The sequence below is a fragment of the Bos javanicus genome, chromosome 2 (assembly GCF_032452875.1).
Source record: "Bos javanicus breed banteng chromosome 2, ARS-OSU_banteng_1.0, whole genome shotgun sequence".
In the NCBI taxonomy this organism is placed as follows: Eukaryota; Metazoa; Chordata; class Mammalia; order Artiodactyla; family Bovidae; genus Bos; species Bos javanicus.
The window spans coordinates 98,544,298-98,565,966 of record NC_083869.1 but is presented as its reverse complement, the minus strand read 5'-3'; the positions used below and the strand labels follow the sequence as shown (position 1 = coordinate 98,565,966).

Sequence of the window (21,669 nt, the reverse complement as noted above, 5' to 3'; positions counted from 1 at the left end):
AGCCTCTGATTGCCTTCAAATACTTTTCTCTGTGTTAGACAAGACATTTTTTAAGCTTAGTTTATTATATATGTATGGAAATCTTTGGTCAGTATGTGATTTTAGCTATATATTTGAAAGAATCTGGGCATGACGTACTGGTCCAGGGGTTAAGAGTCTGCCTGCCAATGCAGGGGACGTGGATTTGATCTCTGAAAGGGAAACTAAGAGCCCATATACTATGGAGCAACTAAGCCAGTGCACCACAACTCCTGAAGCTCACGCAACTTGGAGCCCGTGTGCCATAACTAGAGAATCTGTGCTCTGCAACAAAAGATCTCATGTGACACGACGAAGATTCTGCATGTTGCAATTGAGACCTAATGCAGACACATAAATATTAAAAAAAGAAAGGCTGCAGACAAAGGTAGTATATAACCATGTAACAAGAGAATGAATTTTTAATGAGATTTATAAGCAAGGGATGGGAGGAGGAAAAAAAGAGAAATTAACAGCTTAAGCTTCATTATTTTTATTATTAATTTGCTCATACCCTATAGGGCTTTGTGTGGAAAAAAGAATAAAAAAGATATAATCCTGGTACCAAGCCTTGTTTCATCAGAGAAATGAACAGATTTTGTGGATCAATGTAAAGATAAATGAATAAATAAATGCAAGAATACCACTGTCTTCTCTCTCAATAGTATTTTATTTAAAAGTTCACAATTAGAGACTTGTAATAACACAAAAAGTTTAAAAGTGACAAAGGCTGCCCTGTAGGAAAGATTTTTCTTGTGTGGAGAAGGAACAAGGACTTTGTGCCTAAAATGTACAAAACTTAACATTGCATCAGGGGACTCAGTAGATCAACGGACTCTGTACTCTGAAGGGAATGAACATAATTTCCAAGTTATTCCAAAGTGGGCAGAAAGGAGGAGGGTGGCAGAGATGGCATAAATCTGAAGATTTCACTTGGCTCAGGTTAAAAATCCAAAGAGAAACAAGAACCAAAGCTCAGTAGTATCTACCATCTGCTGACATACTACAAAACACCAAATTGCAAACCAGTATCCTTTTAATAAATCCATACTTTAAAGACCTCTGCTACACTTCTCAATTTCAGCTCTGTGGGAGGGGATGATGATATTCCTGTATAAGCCAGACAGAATGATTATTGAAAAGCAACAATACACAGACATCACGATGGAGGAGTTCTTAAATTAAATCCATATTTCATTTGAACCATTTTTAGAGTATTCTGCCTTGTTATGTGAAAGTGTCCTGAGTATGGCAGATGCTGCTTAAAAACGACAATAGTGTCTGTAAAGGATATACAGAAAGAGTTCAGAAGACAGAGCAGCAATTTTTTCTACCTTGATCATCATTAATCAGCACTATACAATGTTAGCTGCAAAGAAGCACGTAGATAACCTTGGCCCACCAAAAATAAGGCATTAATAAGTGAAGGCTCTCATGAAGAACAGTTACTTAGGGAGGCCTCTCTAAAATTTTTAAAAGGTGACTGACAACAATTTAATTGTGAAAGAAAGAATATTAAGGCACACCTAAGTATACTGAAATAAAGTTTGGTATCAATATTTGTCTCTAGAAAAGAAAGCTGCAAATCAGTTCCTTTAGATAAAGAGTGGCTTAGGTTGATTTAAGAATGGAGACAGCGTGTCTCTATTTCTCTATAGTTCTTTCCCAGCTCTGTACTGCCTGTAGTGGAAGAGACTCTTGGAGTCCACATTGCGAGCTTTCTTCACAGCTTCAGCAAAAAGTTTGGTCACCTGAAAATATGAGGGTAGGAATCTTAGCAACACACATGAAATGAAAGTGAATGTTCAATGAAGCAGGAGCAAAAAGTCACAGTTTCTGTTCCTGATTTTCAAAGGGGTATGGGATGAAAGACACAAACATTTTTATTTAATGGGGACTTTCTCCAGTATCTCAGACCTCAACATGAATAAGCTTATTTCCCCCCACCATTCACAGAAATTAAAACTGACTCAGGGAGAAAAAAATACAATGGCCAGAAATTTATAGGGTCTTGACAAACAGTTCTCCAAGTGATAAATTTGTTGGGTCATGTTCAAGTAGAAGAGAACATGCCTTCGGTAATCATTTCCTGTGGACTGGACAAGTGCTTGTACTATATCTGCATTTTCAATTACCATTAACCTGTTGCTTTTATGCAGTGCCTTTCATTTAGACACAATAGAATAAAATTGCACATCTTTATTACGTGCCATACCACACTTTTTATTTAGAGGATATTTGTATGTGTAATGAGAGAACCATGGTTATCCATGGCTTCTGGTTATCTCAACTCCTTGATCACCAACTGTCTCAGGCCATGACCTACCATAATAGACCATTAATTTAGATTCTATTTAGAAATTCTTCTGCTTTCTGAAAGTTACAAGAAAGAGAGAAGAGAGATGCGCACGCTCAAGAGGGGCACAGAAATAAAGACCCTCGTGTGGACTATGTTTGAGGAAAAGAACATACCTGGAAATTAGTGAGGAGAGCAATTCCACTGTCAACAGCTGTCCTCCGAATCACATAATTATCGTGGACAAATTTAGTGTTGTTATTGGGGAGGTTAATCACCAGGTCAATGCTGCCATCTCTAATCAATCTGGAGAAATAAACAAATACAAGCTTGCAGGTGACGATGTATATTTTATAATTCATTTTCAAACTAATGTAAATTAGTCTCAAAATCATTCAAGTCAATGGCATACTGAATTGACTGACACCTGCCCTCCTTTATTCCTAAGCAGATTTTCAAAATATACACATTTGGGGGCTATAATATTTTTATTGTGTTCTTGAAAGAATGCTGTTGAATGTCTAACTAATCAAATGGAAATATATGTTTTATCTTTAAAATGCTACTGATAGCAAGAATTGGTAATTTGAGAGACAGTTACTTATTTTACAAGGAGGTGGTTCTTCCAGCATTGAAGGCCATTCCACTCCCCACCCCTCACACCCACTTCAGGTCAACTTTACTTCACTGCCTGCTTCCTAGTGTCTCAGCTGATGTTATGAAATAACTGCCTAATTTTGAATTAAACCACTTCACATTCTGTTGCTGGGCTGCGATAAACATTAGGAGATATTTAAATGTCAAAAGCAGGAAGCAGAACTAATTCTTGTTTTACAAAGCCCTAAGAAGGGCCTCTGGGCTTCCCTAGTGGCTCAGTAGTAAAGAACCACCTGCCAGTACAGGAGACACAAGACACAGGTTTGATCCCTGGGTTGGGAAGATCCCCTGGAAAAGGAAGTAGCAACCCACTCCAGTATTCTTGCCTGGAAAATCCCATTGGATAGAGGAGCCTGGTGGCCTACAGTCCATGGGGTCACAAAGAGTCGGACGCAACTGATCTACTAAACAACGACAACAAAGAAAGGCTTCTGGCATCATTGGAATAATTTGCCTTCTTTTATTAATTTGATAATGATTTGTAGGTTACTTTCTCAAGAGCCCTAACAGATAGTATATCATATACTGTTTGTTAGTTAGGACTTAGCCATCCAGTAGGCTGTAACATCCTGGAGCAACTGAGAATTCTCTCCTAGGTGCCTACACCACATAGTTCTGTATGTGCTAATGTGTCAGTGTTCCTGAAGGGTCAGGTGGTGTGCTGAAATAAATGTCTTACAAAACCAGAGGAAGAAATAGCCTAAGGCATAATAACAAACCTGATCAAAGAATGGCAAATCAGGTAATCTAATAGGTGACATTATCATATCTCTCCCCATGGTGCCCTTCAAGTAGCAAGTTCTCAATAAATTGACGGTTTCATTGGTACACAACCTCAGTGAAACGCAGCTGGTTAATCTTACACTTGATATACACATATATACACAATGCAAGTTGACATAAAACACAAAGCGCTGCATTACTTTCTTTGGGCCCATGATTCTCATCACTGAGATCTTGGTTGCTGTCCGTCAAAGGAATGGACATTTACTTGGAAATAGTTGGAAGATGCTACATATCTCCATGTACATATACGGCATTATGTGTTTTACAATAACAGCAAAGTTCATGAGAAGGAAGCTTTACTATCATGCACAAATTTCCTTGTTTTAAATTGGTTAACTGAAAAGAGTTTTAGAAGATTTGCAATAGGGTAAGGTGATATATTTATAGCATGCGTGTGTGCATACTCAGTTGCTCAGTCGTGTCTGACTCTTTGTGACCCCACGAACTGTAGCCCGCCAGGCTTCTCTGTCCATGGGATTTTCCAGGCAAGAATACCAGATTGGCTTGCTGTTTCCTCTTCCAAGGGATCTTCCTGACCCAGGGATAGAACAAGTGTCTCTACGGCCTCTTGCACTGGCAGGTGGATTCTTTGCCACTGAGCCACCTGGCAAACCTCATATTTATATCATACTAGTTCCCAAAGCTAATTCTCCATCTATTTTGTTATCTCAGAATAACCTGCCCAGTTCTTACTTTCTGATGGGTGAGAGGCTGGGATTCTGTCCTTCTTGAGATGGCCATGCCACTGGGGTAGCAGGTACATTGTTGGCATTGAGCCAGTCTGATGTGGCTTCCGTGGCAAAGAGCTGCATTTAAAATTTTTTAAAAAGTCAGTTACTGTATCAGGGAAAAGCTTTCATGAAGCAAAGGGACCCATTAGGACATTTGAGTCATTTAAAACATAGAGCAGGAAAAAATGGTGAATATGAGATGCAAAATGATGTCAGAAATAGAGATTAAGACAGAATCTAGAGTAATAGGCATTTTAAATACTTTTAAAATATTTGCAATAAGAAAAAAAATTAATAACCTCAACTGTAACTGCTTTTGTAGGAGAGAAAAAGAGTTATTGGTGACTGAAAATTCAGTTATCAGACCAATAAAGCCTCATGACCACAGGCCCACCCTGAGCCTTGGGACTCATTCTGTTTTACAGAACCAGGCTTTGTGTGCAGATATTCATGGCAAAGAAGTTTCGCCTGTAACTGTTGGAAACTATGACTTCATATGGAAACAGGAAAAGGGAAAATATATGGAAATGCATTGAAAGTTTATCCCAGTTCTGTGTTAGGAAAACTCTCTAGGTTTTTAGCCAGCAAATTTAGTAAGTTTGTGGTAATTGTGCTAAAACTTAAAACTAGTCTTTCTAATTAGTTTATTTCATCAAAGCTTTGAAATTATAAAGTTAGTCATAGTTTTCATATGGAGAGGTCATATCTTGCATGATTTTATTCCCCAATATTCTTCAATATTCTTTTTTGTGGATAGATTGCTGACAGAAAGCAATTAAGAAAAATAATATCACATACCTTGAAGCCTTCATTGTGTAATTGTTCAGCCACACCAAGGAATTGTGGACGGAATGATTGCTGAAATTAAAGGAATTTAACAAAATTCACTTTCTAGATACACGTTATTAATTTAGTAATGCAATACAGCATTCTGTTATGTCATAAAAGGAAATGCCATGTGTTGCCTGGTGCTTTATATTCAAAGATGACAAGTTTCATCCTCCTAGAGTGATTATAAACTCTTACTTATTTTCTGATATAGATGAAATTCCATCCACATTGTCTTGCTTTCTACTGTCTTACTTTTTACACCTAAAATTCTTTTACTCATTGCTTATTCTATTGAGTGTCTGAGTATAGAGTCAGATTTACCCCTGGATTTACTTCTGGATGGATCATTTTCCTGGTTAGAGAGAATTTAAAGTCATCTCTCTTAGATGCTCAATGCCACATCAACCTCTTTGGATGTTGTGCCTTTCAACCTGTTCTAATTGCTGAATTCTAAGTTTGGACTGCACTTCAATTCCTAGGCCTTGACCTAGCAATTCATGCAAAGTTCCCTACAAGTCAATCATTTGGAACTCAGTTGGGCATTTACTCTAAAGCAAAGAGTAAAAGAATGGACTCTGGAGTCACTAAGCTGCATTTCACTCTGTCTATACCATGCATTTGTATGAAAAGTCAATGTCTTTGAGCCTCCACTTCCTCATTTATAAAACAGTGACTCCGATATTAGTGTATCTACTTCTTGATGGTCCACAATAAATTGTGTGACCTTGACCAACTTACTTAACCTCTCTGTGATAAGTAGGAATAATAGTACAGAGGATGAGATGGTTGGATGGCATCATCAACTCAATGGACATGAGTCTGAGTAAACTCTTGGAGATGGTGAAGGACAGGGAAGCCCAGTATACTGCAGTCCACGGGGTTACAAAAAGTCAGACACAACTGAGCGATTGAACAACAAAATGTCAGCGGGTCCCTGTGAGTATTCAATGAGTGAAGTCTGCCATAAGCGTTAGTACAGTGATCATGCTCGATTACTCAGTTGTGTCCAATTCTTTTCAACCCCATGGAATGTAGCCCTCCAGGCTTCTCTGTCCATGGGATTCTCCAGGCAAGAACATTGGAGCAGATTGCCATTTCCTCCTTGGGAAGGGGATCTTCCCAACTCACGGATCAATCGAACCCGTATTTCCTGCATTGGCGGATGGATTATCTACCACTGAGCCACCTGGGAAGCTGCCAATTTAACACAATTGCTGGCTCATTAATAGTAATAATTAAATATTATTATTAAAATAATTGTTTTTTCAGCCTCACAGAGGCTATATTACTGTCCCTGCACTCTAGCTCTGAAGCCTGGGTTCCTCTACTGGCTGCCACACTTAGAACACCAACCAGTATCATCCTCATATGTTTTCCTTCCCACCAGGCTCCTTAATATTCAATCTTGCTGTTCAGATATTTTCTTAGAATTGTGTGCTCTTCTGAAAACCCCAGCTGGACCCATTCAATTTCTGGGTCCTGCCTTTCCTGGACTGTCTGTCTACATCAGGGTTCCTTAATTCTGAACACACTTCCTTCCTGTGACCAAAAGCACATATTTGCAATACAAAGATCAGGGTGGAAGAAAACAAGCTCAGTAGCCTACCCAATCGTCTACTTCTGACCTTGACCCCATTAACATGAATGTCTGAGTAATCGAGCTAAACAAATATGCAAAATTGTACAGTGTTAAAAACATATCCATTCTGCTTCAAATGAGAAATTTTCACATTTTTTGAACTATTTACAAAAGTTTGTAAACAGATGATATAATTTGGTTACTTTAGAAAATATTTTATAATCTATTAGAAATTATATTAGTAATGGTTGAGAAAAGTCATGGATATGATCTTATTTCAGTTTCAGAGAAACTAAAATTGTGATAAAACATCCAGATCCTTGCACAATTTTGATAATGTTCAGCCCACAAAACCCTAATACTTACTTGTAGAGGCTTTTTGAGAAAAGATCTAAATCCTAGGTAGAGACCCCAAGACTATGTTCAAATATAAAATTCTTTCAGAATCTGGCCCTCTCAATCCCAGGACTGCAATTTTATGAGAAGAAACTATTGGCAAATAGAAAAGATAAATGCAACAGAATGAATCTCAGCTAAAGCAGGCTCAGGGGTTATTCATGACAGCCTTCTAGAACACAAATTGTAACCATGCCCAAGGCAGTAGCTTTTCATTCCCACTTAGGACCCAACAGGAAGAAACGGGCTTAGATGCAAGAAGTTCATGGCTAGATATAAAATTAAATAAGTATAAAATCAGAGAGTAATTCAAGACATTAAGGTAATTTAATGAGTTTTGTGGCAGTCTCTTTAAGAATAGATTAAGCAGAAGATTAGGACAATCTTTTACTCATTTAATTCTGCTTAGAAAGCAAGGGACTGAATTAAATGGCATTTTAGGTTTTCTTGGTGTTTTAGATTTCTTGAAATATAGCAAATACATGTGAAATATTCTAAATAAACCTCTGAATTTCATCAAGCACACCTAAAATGGAACATTACCTTGTGAACCTCTGCTAAACACACAACAAACACAAGGAAGCATCAAAGCACACGGGAAGCTCACCATAAAGGTAACCAACACTTTTTGAGCCATTGATACATTAATCAGGTACTAATCTCAATCTCTTACATTTCCCCCTAGCAAAAAGTCACTAATAATATATGGCCATGTGATAACATAACATTGCATCGATTTTCTAAAATACCATTTCACAGGTATAATAGTTCTCAAGATGTGGCCTCCAGAGAATCAACATTGCCTGGGAATTTGCTTAAATGATAAAAACTTGGACCTTACCTCTAGATCTATAGAATCAGGAACTCTAGGAGTGAGTCCCAGGGATCTGCAGTTTAACAAACCCTCCAGTGATTCTGGTGCACGTTTACATTTAGGAATAGGAAGGAAGAGGGGATAAGAGGACTACCCTTCATTCATTTTGCAATTCAAGGTGAAGATGCATTAACCTTGACCAAAGACACTATGAAAAAGGTTGAGGAAGGAGTACTAGACTATAATTTTTTTTTCTTTGCCATTTTAAAGTAAAATAAGTCAGCAAGTCCTCTAAGTCCTGCAGACACCAGTCAGAACCTCATTATGGAGCTGTTTCAGTGCTGTCCCCCAAGTGGAAAAGATAAATATTCGACATGACAGTATTGGCAGTTTCCAGCCAAGGAACTACTCTGCCTTCTGGTCTGGGGTGTTGGCTTTCATAGTCACATTATAAACTTCTATCAAACATGTATTGAACACTTGTGACACATAAAATAGCCTCTCTACAAAAAGAAATTACAGCTGTCAGCTTGCATCTGAGTAGCCCCAGATTTAATAGCTGAATGAAAATACCTGGGTAAGAAACCATTTGTTACTAAAGGTGAAAAGTACAAGCTGATTTATTTCCTGGAAAACATTTGTAAGAAAGAAAGTCCTTTAAAAGTGAAAAATATATATATATGTATATATATTTCCTCCAATTATCATTTCACATTAATCCAAATTCTGGCTACAGAACCGAAAGCCAAGTTAAGATGGTGTGATGTCTGTGGACTCTACAGGGATGTCAGGATTGACAACTCTATGGTTGTTCATAATGATTCTGTATAGAAGATAAAAGGTTATTCATGTCACTTGGAGTTGTCTTTTTCAAATAAAATGCTTGCTTTGTGTTTCTGAGCCATGCTGAAGCACAGACGTCAGGAGGGGGGCTCTCTACGAGCATCACTGAATAGCCCAATCAGAGGGCGAAAAACAGGAAGGGCTCTTGATCTGCTCTAGAGTAAATCATTTATTGTTGAAGAGTGTTCCAGAAAACTTCAAGACAAGGCAGATTGCCCACTCATAGAAACTAAATAAATCCTGATGGGATGAAAAGAGGCTGGAAATATTGCAAGAAAAGCAAAGATGATTTTGTTGCCACATAAACCTACATTATGCCTTTCTTATATTAGGATCTTTGCTTTAAAAGGCTCTTGGTAGACACACAGTGCCTATAATAGTTAAGTTGACAAGAATCCTTTGATAAAACCCAAATCTTGATTTTTCCCCCTAAATCCTAGTTATGCAAGATCGATGTTATCAAAATATTTCAAATTTCCCAGGTAATTTGACCATAGGATTAATAGTGAATGGACAGAAACAGTCTATGTGCATAAAGGAGTAGGATAAGAAAGAGAAGAGAAAGAAAAATTAGGAAAATTAATATAACCAACAAGAGTGTATATACACTCACATACACATACACACACACAATCTATTTATTAAATGTTGAAAAGTGGTTGATACTTGCTAGTGATAAACTGCTACTTAAAATACGTGTTAAAAAACCAACAATAAAAAAAATATTTCCTGTATCAGAGTCACTTTTGCCTTTCCTCCATAGTTCTCTTTTCCCCCTAGTTTTCTCTTGCAACCTGTTGTGAAAAATCAGAGTTAAGATTTCTTCAATTAAATCCTTTACTCATAACAGCAGCTGCCTCATGAGGGGGTGATGAAGAGAAAAGAAGGTTTTTTGAATTAGTTTATATGAATTCTTCTGGCTAAGTGAAATCGTGTTAAGATGATTTTTTTAAATTTTATTTTATTTAACTTTACAATATTGTATTGGTTTTGCCATATATCAAAATGAATCTGCCACAGGTATACATGTGTTCCCCATCCTGAACCCTCCTCCCTCCTCCCTCCTCCCTCCCCATACCATCCCTCTGGGTCATCCCAGTGCACCAGCCCCAAGCATCCAGTATCGTGCATCAAACCTGAACTGGCGACTCGTTTCAAATATGATATTATACATATTTCAATGCCATTCTCCCAAATCATCCCACCTTCTCTCTCTCCCACAGAGTCCAAAAGACTGTTCTATACATCAGTGTCTCTTTTGCTGTCTAGTATACAGGGTTACTGTTACCATCTTTCTAAATTCCATATATATGCATCAGTATACTGCATTGGTGTTTTTATTTCTGGCTTACTTCACTCTGTATAATAGGCTCCAGTTTCATCCACCTCATTAGAACTGATTCAAATGAATTCTTTTTAATGGCTGAGTAATACTCCATTGTGTATATGTACCACAGCTTTCTTATCCATTCATCTGCTGATGGGCATCTAGGTTGCTTCCATGTCCTGGCTATTATAAACAGTGCTGCGATGAACATTGGGGTACATGTGTCTCTTTCCCTTCTGGTTTCCTCAGTATGTATGCCCAGCAGTGGGATTGCTGGATCATAAGGCAGTTCTATTTCCAGTTTTTTAAGAAATCTCCACACTGTTCTCCATAGTGGCTGTACTAGTTTGCATTCCCACCAACAGTGTAAGAGGGTTCCCTTTTCTCCACACCCTCTCCAGCATTTATTGCTTGTAGACTTTTGGATCGCAGCCATTCTGACTGGCGTGAAATGGTACCTCATCGTGGTTTTGATTTGCATTTCTCTGATAATGAGTGATGTTGAGCATCTTTTCATGTGTTTGTTAGCCATCTGTATATCTTCTTTGGAGAAATGCCTATTTAGTTCTTTGGCCCATTTTTTGATTGGGTCATTTATTTTTCTGGAATTGAGCTGTAGGAGTTGCTTGTATATTTTTGAGATTAGTTGTTTGTCTGTTGCTACATTTGCTATTATTTTCTCCCATTCTGAAGGCTGTCTTTTCACCTTGCTTATAGTTTCCTTTGTTGTGCAGAAGCTTTTAAGTTTAATTGGTCCCATTTGTTTATTCTTGCTTTTATTTCCAATATTCTGGGAGATGGGTCATAGAGGATCCTGCTGTGATGTATGTCGGAGAGTATTTTGCCTATGTTCTCCTCTAGGAGTTTTATAGTTTCTGGTCTTACGTTTAGATCTTTAATCTATTTTGAGTTTATTTTTGTGTATGGTGTTAGAAAGTGCTCTAGTTTCATTCTTTTACAAGTGGTTGACCAGTTTTCCCAGCACCACTTGTTAAAGAGACTGTCTTTAATCCATTGTATATTCTTGCCATAGATTCTAATTACTTTATTCACAGTTGCTACGAAGTTTAGGTTTATCCCATTCTAACTAAGATGCCCAGTGAGTTAGCTATCTCTAATTAGCACATTCTATCGTATTGTTCAGTCAAATTTATGACTATACATTTGAAAAAAATCACTACAAATTAAAATCTTCCATATAGTAATGAAGAGATTATACACTGACTATTGATGATGGCAGCTTTTCTTTGCTTCCCATATAGAGTAGGTTAGAAAATGGTTCTTACCTATCTCTAGAGATTTAGAATCTTGATGATTAATTTTACCACAGCTGCAAGTATTTTATTAAATGTCAGTTTAGTTTATTAAATATTTCCTTGAATATATTTTAAGCTCTGTAATTAAAATATGTATATATTTAAATTCCTAATATTATGCACGCATGCACAGGAACAAAGTTCTTTGCAAAAATTCATGTAGCTGATAGAACATTGATTTCTTTAAAAAAGAATAAACTGAAAGGTAGAACATTGCTTTTAGAAGTCTCTTTTCCCTATGAACTTCCTTCTTTCCCTACAAAACAAAAATTCTGTTCACTGTTGCCAAAATCATACTAGTACTTCATAGGGATCAAATTAATTTTTGCTTTATATTTCCCTGCAGCACTGGAACCAAACAAGGCACCATTTTATACATCACTGCCTTCTTAGAGTGGTATTTTAAAATGTTAGCACTATTATGATTAGTTGTGAGGACAGGGACTAAGGGCATGGTCTCCTCTGAATGCCCCCAGGTCTCACATTAAACTTTAAGCCATAACTGGAAGCTGGACAAATACTCTCATACTTGTGACTTAATAATACTTAATACCATTATAATGTGATGAGTCTCTCATATAGTGTGATGTGTCTCTCAACTGCCATTAAGCTTCACAATTGCAAGTCATCTTGTTAGCCTCTGTTCTAACTGTTCTCCATCGCCCTTCTGGCACCTTTATGAAGCAAAATCCCAAGTTAATCTTTGCAGAAACTTCTCCAAAGCCACCCATCCAGTCTCCAGAGTCTAATTTGCTGATACTAGGGCACCCTAATGCAACAGCATCTATAATAACAACCCACTACTTGAAAATACCTGGCATTATTGTAATCATAGTTTTATTGACATGTACAGAACCGTGCAGGGTTTGAACTGATTGAAAGAATGGCAGGGGTGATAGATCAGACCATCTATTGTTTTTATAGGCCCAGGGATTGCTAACCTCCAATGAAAGTGAAATATCAGTTGAGAAACATCTAGTATTTTTTAGAAACTTTATAAACAAATAGTTTGTATATTCTTGCAATAATTATTCCAAAGAGTAATAAGAGTTTCCTGGCTCCCATTTTGCCCTAAGATTTACAGCTGACTTGCAATAATAAACCAGTGATATCCTTTTCATCGTATGAGGATATTCACTTACAATTACTACACCCTGCTTTGACTTAGAAGGTTTACTAGGTAATAATATTTCAAGAACTTCCACAGTACACTGTGGGATGGGCTGACTTTCTTAAGCCCATTAGGCCACTGCCCTTTAAGAACTTTCAGTCAGTCATGGAGAACTTTTAATTATGTTAAGAAAATTTCTCAAATAATGCCCATGTCTTCTTCAGCTCTGAATCTTTGATATTTAGAAATTGAAATGTGAATGAATGAATGTAATGAAGGAAAGAACAGAGGTTTGGAGGGGGTAATATTCGTTTCAGTTTGGGATATGTTGGTTTTGAGACATCTAGATGGAGGTGTCCGGCAAACTGCTGGAAACAGAGGATGGCTGAGGATAAAGACTTAAAGATGATAGTTTGAAATGGGAGAGTGGATAGACATGAATGAGCTGGCAAAGGGGAAAGTCAAGAGAAAATGCTAGACACAGTCACAGAAAGAAGCTGTGAGACCAACTTAATGGAAAGCTTATATTCAGAGGCCAAGGAGACAGTACTAAGAGTAAGCCATGTAGAAAAGGTGTAACCAAGGGAAAGAACGGAGTCCTTTTAAAGGTACTAGAGCTTTCTTTCTTTCTTTTTTTTAGCTTATTCACTTATTTGTATTGGCTGCTACAACAGAAAAAGGCAAAAAGTCAAAGAACATACAGATAAAAAAATTTCCATTATTGCTCAAATTTGCTGGCTTTTTAGTGGAATTTTAAAAATATTTCCCCTCTTCTCTAGCACCATTAAGGTCACTTCCCCTACCAGCTCCCAGCACGTGTCCACAGTCATGCACACAAGCACACACTACCTACCTGAATTCCAATCAGGATGCCTTTCTGGGGTAGCTTAAATCCTGTGGAAAGCATTGCCTTTAGGAAAGCTGTATGAATACCTTCACCAAAGCAAGCCACCTGTTTAGAAGAAATGAAAAAAAATAAAGTAAAAGGAAGCAAATGACAGTCACCCAACCCTACCAAAAAAGAACCACAAATGAAGTCATAGATTCCTACGCTAGATTTTATTGAGTTGCCCAAAGACCATGCAGTCTGAATCTAGGGATTAAAAGTCTGACTAGGGCAGATGTATCTTATGTTTTTAATTAAACATAATGAATGAATAAGCAATTCTTTCTCCATCCAACAACACTCCATGGAGCAACATAACTGGATTCTACTGTGAGATATTTGGATACAAATTACAGCTTCTGGCCCATAATATGGTGAGCTGCCAAATGTTAATACGACTTAATGTTTAAATAATAGTATATGTATGTATACTATGCAACAATGCATGAATTCATGGGTCAGTAGCACAAATGCGTAACTGCTAATCAATTGGTTAGGAGTTATTTCATACACATGGGAAAGCCTTCTGAAAAATTCAGTAAATCTGTGAAAATCTCAAAGGAACTTCTTCATTATTATTACCTTCATAAAATGAGGCAATATACCTTGCTAGCAGTTCTTAATACTACAGCCCAAAGTAAAAAAAAAAAAAAAGAAAAATTCAAATTAATATAGTGTTGGGATATACAGAGCCTTCCTGTAGGTTAATAGCACTACAATATAACTACAAGTTGATTAGCTACCCTAACTATAGAATAAGGAGTTAATCTGAGTGTGATGGAAGTAAGCCTTGCCATGTACATCATTATTTGACAAAGGTACAGAATCACCATTAGAGTAAATAACACTGACGGCTAAATTCATTCCTTAAGCAAGTGACTCCTTTACTGTCAAAGGAAAGTTCTCATGACTATGGTTTTCAGTGGACCACTAGGACCTGCTGCTTTTTACACCACAGTAAACATTTTCTGTGTTCAAGTACTGGCTAACCAACTTAAGGAATGTCAACCGAAGTTAATGGGACCCAAACCCTACTGAAAGAACCTAGGCAATTTCATTTTAAGTGCATATACAAACACAAGGTTTCAGCAGTTTTCTACAAAAAAAAAAAAAAAAAAAACAGAAAGTAGTTAAGGAGGTGCTAATGGTCAAGAACCTGCCTGCCAATGCAGAAGATGCAAGAAACATGGATTCAACCCCTGGGTTGGGAAGATTCCCTAGAGAAGGGAATGGAAAACCACTCCAGTATTCTCATCTATAAAATCCCATGGACAGAAGAGCCTGGTGGGCTAGAGTCCATGGGTCACAGAGAGTCAGACACAACTGAGCACAAAGATTAAGACTATCATCCCCACCTTATCATTAGGAAAGCTAAAGTTTTATTTAATCCCACAACAAGCCATTTTAACACTGAAAATGTCTCTGGAGCATAACTGAGATTTCACTGAGCTAGAATTATTATTCTGATTTCAGTAATAAAATAGAACTTGTAACATCACACTAAGTGACACTTGGAAATATGACTCTAATAATGGAAGAGGAATTATCTCTCTGTACTTCTAAAACAGATACGAGGAAAGAGAGGGCTGAATTTCTAATTCTCTCATATGTTCGTATTTCAACAATTCCAATAATGTATGTCTGGAGGCAGAATGGACACAGGTTCTGAAAACAGATTTGCCACAGCAGAGAAAACAGCATTAAGGAAAGCAGATCTCACCCTGATCTGAATCCTAGGCTAGCTGAAAACAGCCCTGCTACTGAGTGACCATGGGATCAAGATGAACATCAGGGGATCTCCTTAAACGGCAGAGAAATTCAACGTTACGTCCCTTGTCTTCAAGTTAGGTTTTCTCGTCTATTAAATTAACAGAAGCAGCAAAGATACTAAGAGAAGGCAATCATCAGTCCAAATACAAACAAGATAGCCATTTATTCCTCACTGCCTCCCTTTCTGTCTCACTTGGCTTCTCATCACAGATTTTGCTTGTAACCAGGCAACCATATAAAACATCTCATATTTGTTGCAATTAAGTCTTTTCCCCTTTCAGGTTTTCCTCAACACCAAGAGGAAACAATGATGCCTCCCAGTCTGATGTTGCCACTCTGGTGTGCACTGATGAGAATCTGAAGGTTGTGTACAGTAAGTCTGTCAAGGGCTAGGTGATTCATACAATGTCCTGACACTGACATGTAGGGAACTCTCTGGAATCTGACAGCTTTCTACAAGAAACACATTTCACATTCTTAAAGAAACCTCCAGCTGACAAAGGCTCCAACACAAGTGAAGAGGGACATCCAGTGGTCAGTCTCATTATAGTTTTTAGATAATCTCCAGGCGGCTACAGTTGCTTTGGAAAACAGTGGTTCTGGGACTTTGCATATACCTGCAGATCCCACCGTATGATGGCCCCATTATCTTTCTACTGTTGTACATTCATTCTACATGTTGCTATTAAAAGCTCAATGATCTAATTTCACAATAGCAAGGCAAATTAGAGGGGATGAGAGGTGCTTTACAGAGAGACCTGAGAATCTTAAAATAAAAAGACCTGGAAGGTATTTACCTAGACATCTAAAGAAATATTTGAAAGATGCTCCCAATTTGTAATGTGAAAATGAATGAAACACACAGACAATATAGCCAACTGTTGAACTATAAGTGAGAATTTAGACTCTGGGCTACAAAACTCAAGGATTTTTTTCTTAGCTCAAAATTCCCAGGCCATTTCAGACTTATTCTGATCACAAAAGAAGTGTCCCGCTTACTACTTACTAAATTACTTTACTATATTCTGATCATAAAACCACAGACTTCAAAGTAGATTTAATGAAAGTGTTCATGGATCATTAACTAGTTACCTCTCCAGTGGAAGCCATCTCACATCGTAGAATGGGGTCAGCATCTCTCAACCGGGGCCAGGAAAACATTGGAGCCTATCAAAATAACGGGTAGGAAAAATATGTGAAAGAAGGGTATAACAAGAATAAAGGAGGATAATTCTATTTAGTGAGTCATTTCTCATAGGATTCATTTAGGCTATGGTAGACACATAAAAAAACATCTTTGGTCCAAGCAACTGACTTGAAAAATAGCTTTAAACCTGTGTTCCAAGAATTTCTTGAGCTTTTGGCCCAAAATTGGGTTAAATAATCACAATTTATTTCTGTAAATAGGGCCCCAGTGACCAGTCTAAGCCAATGTTTCTGATCTAGCCTACACATATTCTTACTGGAGTGATTTCAAACAAAGTCTACTGGGCATTGATCTCCCCAGACACAGAGTTCAAACACTTTTTCCTTGGTAGGCTTTTGAAACATTCTTCTTCTTGTTCTGATCATTTGGACTTACAACAAGCCACCTTGCCAGAAATGTCTGTCTGCAAGCTGACTTCTGAGACATTAAGCTGTTGTTGACACCTCTTAAAAAGCTTTGAAAAATATTCTTCTTGGAAATACTTTTGCCCAGAACTTTCATATGAACTAGAACATAGATAGCAGTGCTTTCTTTCCATTTATTTTATCAATGCAGTTCACTAAGAATCAAATTTTTGTTTCTTCCATATATCTATTTATCCAGCCTAGACTATTCCTTCTTTGATTCGGGCATGCCTCTAAGTCATTATGGGAATTAATTCTAGCTTGGAGTTATTTCACTGGGTCATCTTAGTCATTATTACATTATATTCCTGCCTTCCAGCCTCTCTCTACCTCAACCATTGATATCTACCCACCTCACTAGGACAATATTAAGATTGACTATGAAAAAGTAATTTGACAAAAAAATCAAGATTAATGTACAAGGATAACTAGGAAAGAAGTAAACTAGAAGACAGTGCATTTTGAAAAATTCACATCTATCCATCAGTATTGTTACTAGTTGGAAATTGTTTCAGACACATGTGTGTATATATTTGTGTGTGTATTCCTGTGTCTAAGAATAAAGAAACATGAGTTTGAAATTCGTATTCAGAATCTCCAGTGGAAAAATATTTTGGGGTCCTTCTACTTACTGGTCTCAAACAATAAAACCCTATGTATATATAGTTCCATTGAAAATTTAACAATTTGTGTTGTGTCATAGCATCCAGGAATAAAATGCTACCCTAAAATAAGAAGTGACATTCTACCTCAGTGTACTGTAAAATCCAGGGAATCCTAAATTATTAAGTTAAATAAGATTAATAAATATTTTTTAATTTACAGCTTCAACTTAAAACTTCCACTGTAAAAGTCAGAAGTCAGAGTCTCAATTGTAACACAATTATGGTTGAGGTCACTAGTATATATAAGAACAGAAAGCTCTGAAGGCACCCAGAATATGTAAATATCACATAAATATATTATACAATATAAATTAATTTCATTGTGTACTTTATCTAAAAAATTCAGATATGTTTATATAATATCTCACTAATCCTCATACTGTCCAGTGAGGTAGTTAAAGGTCATAATTGTAAATACTCTGTTCATGGGCAGACTGAGGCAGCTAGAGGAGCACAATGGATTTATTATTAAGTTATTTGAAATATACAAATATATACAGGCATTTCTTGTCTTATGATGCTTTGTTTTATTGTGCTTCGCAGATAATGAATTTTTTAAAAAGTGAAGGTTTGTATATTATGGCAACCCTACATCAACCAAGTCTCTTGGTACCATTTTTTCCAACAGCATTTAATCACTGTGTCTCTGTGTCACATTTTGGTAGTTCTTACAGTATTTCAAACATTTTCATTATTATTACTATTGGAAAAAAAGATTATGACTCACTGAAGCCCCAGATGATAATTAGTATTTTTGAGCAATAAAGTAGTTTTTGATTAAGGTATGTGCATTGTTTCTTTAGACATAATGCTATTGCACACTTAACAAACCACAATATAGTGTGAATATAGCTTTTATATGCACTGAGAGGCCAAAAAATTAGTGTAGAATTAATGTGGTGGTCTGGAACCAAACCCACAATATCTCCAAGGCATGTTTGTATTTAGTGAACAAATCTTACATTTTCCTGGTCATTCTTCATAAAGGTGCCATCAATTTCATTACCCTCACAGTACCGCTACAACAAAATTATACCACTAAAGAAATCAGAACTAAGCAAAGGTGGTCAAGGCAATAAAAATTTAAGTAACACCACAAGGTAACACTTTTACAAGACTCATGCATTCCTGAAAGCCTCGGCATAATTCAAGCCTTATCCTAAAAGTTATATCCAGAATTTCTATTTACCAACTAAACCGGCAGCATTAAGCATCACCTTCATAAATGTGGTTTATGTCACTCAGCTAGTTGATTTCAAAGTTATGTAATTCTAAATATTTTTTTTTAATTTTTGAAATGCACAAGAGTACACATAGAGTTGCCTATAGAGAAACTGCATTGCATTATTCAAAGCGAACATTATAAATCCCTAGTCTAGCACTTTAGTTAAAAGGTTCATAAAGTATCAAGATTATTTTTAAAAATTACTTTTGGCTAAGCTGGGTCTTTTTTGCCCCATGGCATGTGAGATCAAACCCACATCCCCTGCATTGGAGGGCAGATTCTTAATCACTGGACTACCAGGGAAGTCCTAAGATCATTTTTTAATGAAAAATTATTCCTTTAATTCCTTTGGAACTTAAAAAATGACTAAGATTTTTGAAAATATACCTTAATTGCAACATAGTCGGCTGGAATTATGGGATGCTCCAGTGTTGGAAGGGGTTTCTCATCAATGTGCTCTCCAATCATCACCTTAGTGGCCACATCAATGAAGTCAATTCCAAGTGTCTTGGAAACAAAGGGGAAGGATCGAGAAGCTCTCAGGTTACACTCAATCACCTGGAGAGATAACAAAATTCAAAAGAAGAGAAAGGATGGTGAGAAACAATGACAATATTCAACTGCTCCCTGCAACTTGGGCCCAGCTCTTGCTTTGCCAGCCTCTTCCTTGTCTCCCCCTGATAGACTTATTTTTTAATTGATTAATATTTTAATTTAAGGATAATTGCTTCACAGAATTCTGTTGGTTTCTGCCAAACATCAACATGAATCAGCCATATGTATACATATATTCCCTCCCTCTTGAACCTCCCTCCCCATCCCACCCCTCGAGGTTGTTACAGAGCCCCAGTTTGAGTTCCCTGTGTAATATAAGTTTCCATGTTCCTCTCTTCATACATCTCACCCTCTCCTCCCTCACCCGCGGTGCCATGTCCATAAATCTGTCCTCTATGTCTGTGTGCCACTTGTAGACTTTTGCTAACTGGTTTCCTTTTTGGGCCAAGGTGGCTCAGATGGTATAGCATCTGCCTACAGTGCAGGAGACCCAGGTTCAATCCCTGGGTTAGGATGATCCCCTGGAAAAGGAAATGGCAACCCACTCCAGTACCCTCGCCTGAAAAATCCCATGGACAGAGGAGCCTGGTGGGCTACAGTTCATGGTGTTGCAAAGAGTCGGACATGACGGAAGGACTTCACTTTCTTTCTTTCTTTTCAGTCAGTATCTTTGAACTCTGACTTTTTCCCACCCCTTTCTGCGGTTCCATCCCCACACTCTCTTGACATGCGTGCTTGGGTACTCGGTTGTTCAATCATGTCTGATTCTTTGCGACACCGTGGACTGTAGCCCACCAGACTTCTCTGTCTGTGGCATTATCCCAGCAAGAATAGTGTAGTGGGTTGCCATTTCCTCCTCCAGGGGATCTTCCCAATCCCAAGAATCAAACCCGCAGCTCCTGCATTGACAGGCTAATTCTCTATCACCAGCGTGACCTGGGAAGCCCCACAAGCTCTTGACAGATTTGTTTTTATGCAGAGTTCAGATCATGCCACATCCCTACTGGAAAGTCTTCAGTGGATTTCTACTGGCCCTAATAGTGAAGTCTAGTCCTTGACAGCCTTCTATCCTCTTGCTTCAGTGTAGCCCTCTATGTTATCTTGTACCACTTTCCTGGTCTCAGTGTTTCTTTCCAAGTTTACGTTCTATGATTTCCCTGGAAATATAATCTTAATAAACTGAACTGGTCACTATCTCCTAAAACGCACTGAACTTTCCCATAGATGTTGTATGTGAACTGCTCTCTCTATCTTCCTTTACTTGTTATTCATTCCTTAAGACCCAGCTCAAATTACAAAATCTTCCTTGAAATATTTTATTATCCACCCAAACCAGGCATATGACACTCAATTACATGCTCATACACACGTGCAGGCACAGACCCCCACCCTCACCACCCCCGCCACACACACAGGCACTCCCTATTCTATGCCTCCAATATCACTTTATTCGTACATTCCTTCCAGCAGCTATTATATTCTAACTTACAGTTATCTATAAATTCATCTTCTTCCCAGTTCTCACTAAATTATGAATCTCTGAGAGCAAAAAACTGGGTTCTATACATCTTTGTTGCCACCTTAGGACTTTGCATAGTAGGTGAGAAACAATATTGGTTACTGATTAGTTACATTAAGTAGATTAAATTAATTAAGACTAACCTCATCACCTTAACACTTTTGAAATTTCTTTCTTTTTTATTTTATTGTATTTATTTATTGGTAAATGGTATCCAAAAGAGCTTTCTTTTCCAGGAAATGAATAAAGCAAAACTCCAGTGCATGTAATTATGACCATTCCACAGTAATCCGAACAGATTACTTTGTGATGGTCACCGCATCCATCTACACTGTACTGTAGGTGGCAGACAGTGATCTTCTCTCCAGTGGATCAGGGTGTTTACAGAGCTGTCACTGACACATCAGTGCCTCCAAGACCAGTGTTTTCAAACAGGCAGGTATTATATGCTGTGCAACACCCCACACTAAGACACAATCAGCTGCCAGGGTCTCAGCTGCTCTGTGGCTGTGTTCACAGAGGGACATAAACCAACAGGACCTAACACAGCAGTGGTGTCCCTTCAAACAGTTTTGCATTTCTTACCAAGACATCATTTCCTTTGACAAGAAACTGGACGTTGAATGGGCCAGAGATGGCAAAAGCCTTTGCGATCTTTCGGGTAGCATCCTTCACCTAGATCAAAAGGACAATGATACCATACTAAAGAACATTCCTTAGTTGAAAAACAAAC

At 37.6% G+C, this 21,669-nt stretch overlaps 1 protein-coding gene across 3 annotated transcripts in view; it reads right to left on the bottom strand.

The window, feature by feature from the left end:
* Positions 1 to 669: 669 nt before the first annotated feature.
* CPS1 (carbamoyl-phosphate synthase 1) overlaps positions 670 to 21,669 on the bottom strand; it is a 194,178-nt gene continuing 173,178 nt past the window's right edge. For all 3 annotated transcript variants that reach the window (XM_061383810.1, XM_061383820.1, XM_061383807.1), the window contains 8 exons: positions 21,522 to 21,611; positions 19,250 to 19,420; positions 16,454 to 16,528; positions 13,559 to 13,657; positions 5,287 to 5,346; positions 4,451 to 4,563; positions 2,491 to 2,620; positions 670 to 1,769 (listed from right to left, as the gene is read on the bottom strand). In XM_061383810.1, coding sequence (XP_061239794.1) covers positions 1,671 to 1,769; positions 2,491 to 2,620; positions 4,451 to 4,563; positions 5,287 to 5,346; positions 13,559 to 13,657; positions 16,454 to 16,528; positions 19,250 to 19,420; positions 21,522 to 21,611 — 837 coding nt within the window. In that variant the 3' untranslated portion in view covers positions 670 to 1,670. The remainder of the gene's footprint in view (positions 1,770 to 2,490; positions 2,621 to 4,450; positions 4,564 to 5,286; positions 5,347 to 13,558; positions 13,658 to 16,453; positions 16,529 to 19,249; positions 19,421 to 21,521; positions 21,612 to 21,669) is intronic.